This window comes from Buceros rhinoceros, unplaced genomic scaffold (genome assembly GCF_000710305.1).
Source record: "Buceros rhinoceros silvestris isolate BGI_N320 unplaced genomic scaffold, ASM71030v1 scaffold143, whole genome shotgun sequence".
NCBI classification, from domain to species: Eukaryota; Metazoa; Chordata; class Aves; order Bucerotiformes; family Bucerotidae; genus Buceros; species Buceros rhinoceros.
Window position 1 is genome coordinate 29,880 of NW_010405198.1, and position 1,676 is coordinate 31,555.

Here is a 1,676-nt window from a genome sequence, read left to right on the forward strand (position 1 = left end):
TCCAGTGGAGCAGCATCCCTGCATGGGGCAACCCCAGGAAAATTTTCCTTATGTGACCTGCCAAGGCAGGTTCACCATCCATTCATTCGGGGACAGTGAAACCAGTGCATAGGAAACACGTGTGTGTTACTCCTGTGTAAGCTAATGCTGGCGGGGAGAGGCAGCACTGCCCCCAAAGCCACATGGATGAGGAGCAGCAGGTGCTCTGCTGCAGGACTGATCCAGGCTATGGACACCACACCTCTCTGCAGAACAACCGGCTTGATTTTTATTTTTTTAATTTCTGCCCATAATAGGACAGAGGGGGAAGGCATGGCTGAGGGTGGAAAGCCAGAGCCGGAGCTTTCAGCTCTCATCCCTGTGGAGGAAAGGACAGACTTACTCTGAACGACTGTTAGTGAAAATCCTAATTACTATGAAAATGCCTTTTTTTAAAAGGAAAAAAAAAAACTTTACTTAAGATACTGGAAATTTGGATTTTAAATAAAGCATATTTTCTTAAGACTATTTCCAGACCAGCATTGCTAAAGCTCTAAAACTATATTGTTTAAAATGAAGAAGTGACATAAACTGATAAAAAGGAGACTCCTTTACATCAGCCTAGAGTCATTTTATATTGTCTTATCATGCACAAGAGGGGAGCTGGAAGAACTCTTGTAGTGTATAAAACTCTATTGTTAATTAAAAAGGAGGGTGTGTCAAGGCAGATGAGTTAATGTAAGAAAAAGATTCAACCATGTTGCAAGTCATGAAAAAAGCCCATGCATACATGGTTGCAAGATAAAGCAGCCCATCTGTGTAATTTACATAAATTATACTAGTTCCTTGCGGTCCCATACAATTGATGCAGCATCTAGAAATTAGCAGAGCATGGGGAGGTCCAGACCCCATCCTGCTCGTTACAGATTTCCAGTGACTGGGAACTGCAAATGTCATTGCGGGAACACCACAGGAGGGACAAAACCAGTCAGCGAGGACTTCACCCTCTCTGGTCACCCACAACAGTGCTCCTTACCCTTTGGACAGACGCGCTTACCATTTCACCTGCATCTTCTGCAGTGCACAAAGGGTTTCCTGTCTCTTGTCTTTGCCACCCTCTCTAGTTGCTTACTGCTTTGTCTGAGGTCCTTTGCATCCACTGCTGCAGGGATGCGCTCTGCAGCCACATGCTCACAGTTCAGTTTTGTTGCGCCTTTGCAAATTCTCAGGAAGTTACTCCTTTGCCATACATGGTTTCTAGCGTGTGGTTTTGCCTCTGGTGTTCTGCTGGCTCCTCTGAGGGCCCAATGACAATGATGGCAGTTTGTTGGATTTTTTTTTTTAAATATTCACTACACTATTATTTGTAGATAAATTTTGAAGGCAAATAGCATGTCTTGCAAGGAGCATGGAGTTTGTGATTGTCAGTCTTATGTTGGCTTTTTCAATGTTTCTTTCCCACCATAGTTGAGATGGATAGCCTTTCTGAACTATCCCAGCAAGGTGCCAACCATGTCAACTTCGGTCAGCAGCCGGTCCCAGGGAACACAGCCGAACAGCCTCCATCCCCTGTTCAGCTTTCTCATGGTAGTCAACCATCAGTTCGGACCCCACTTCCAAACCTGCATCCTGGACTTGTATCCACTCCCATTAGCCCTCAGCTGGTAAATCAGCAGCTGGTAATGGCCCAGCTGCTG

The 1,676-nt window shown here is 45.2% G+C and overlaps 1 protein-coding gene across 1 annotated transcript in view; it reads left to right on the forward strand.

Annotated features, from left to right (window-relative positions):
* SATB1 (SATB homeobox 1) overlaps positions 1–1,676 on the forward strand; it is a 74,238-nt gene that overhangs the window by 28,195 nt on the left and 44,367 nt on the right. Inside the window, exon 7 of the mRNA XM_010133624.1 lies at positions 1,447–1,675. Within this exon, the coding sequence (XP_010131926.1) occupies positions 1,447–1,675 (229 nt within the window). The remainder of the gene's footprint in view (positions 1–1,446; position 1,676) is intronic.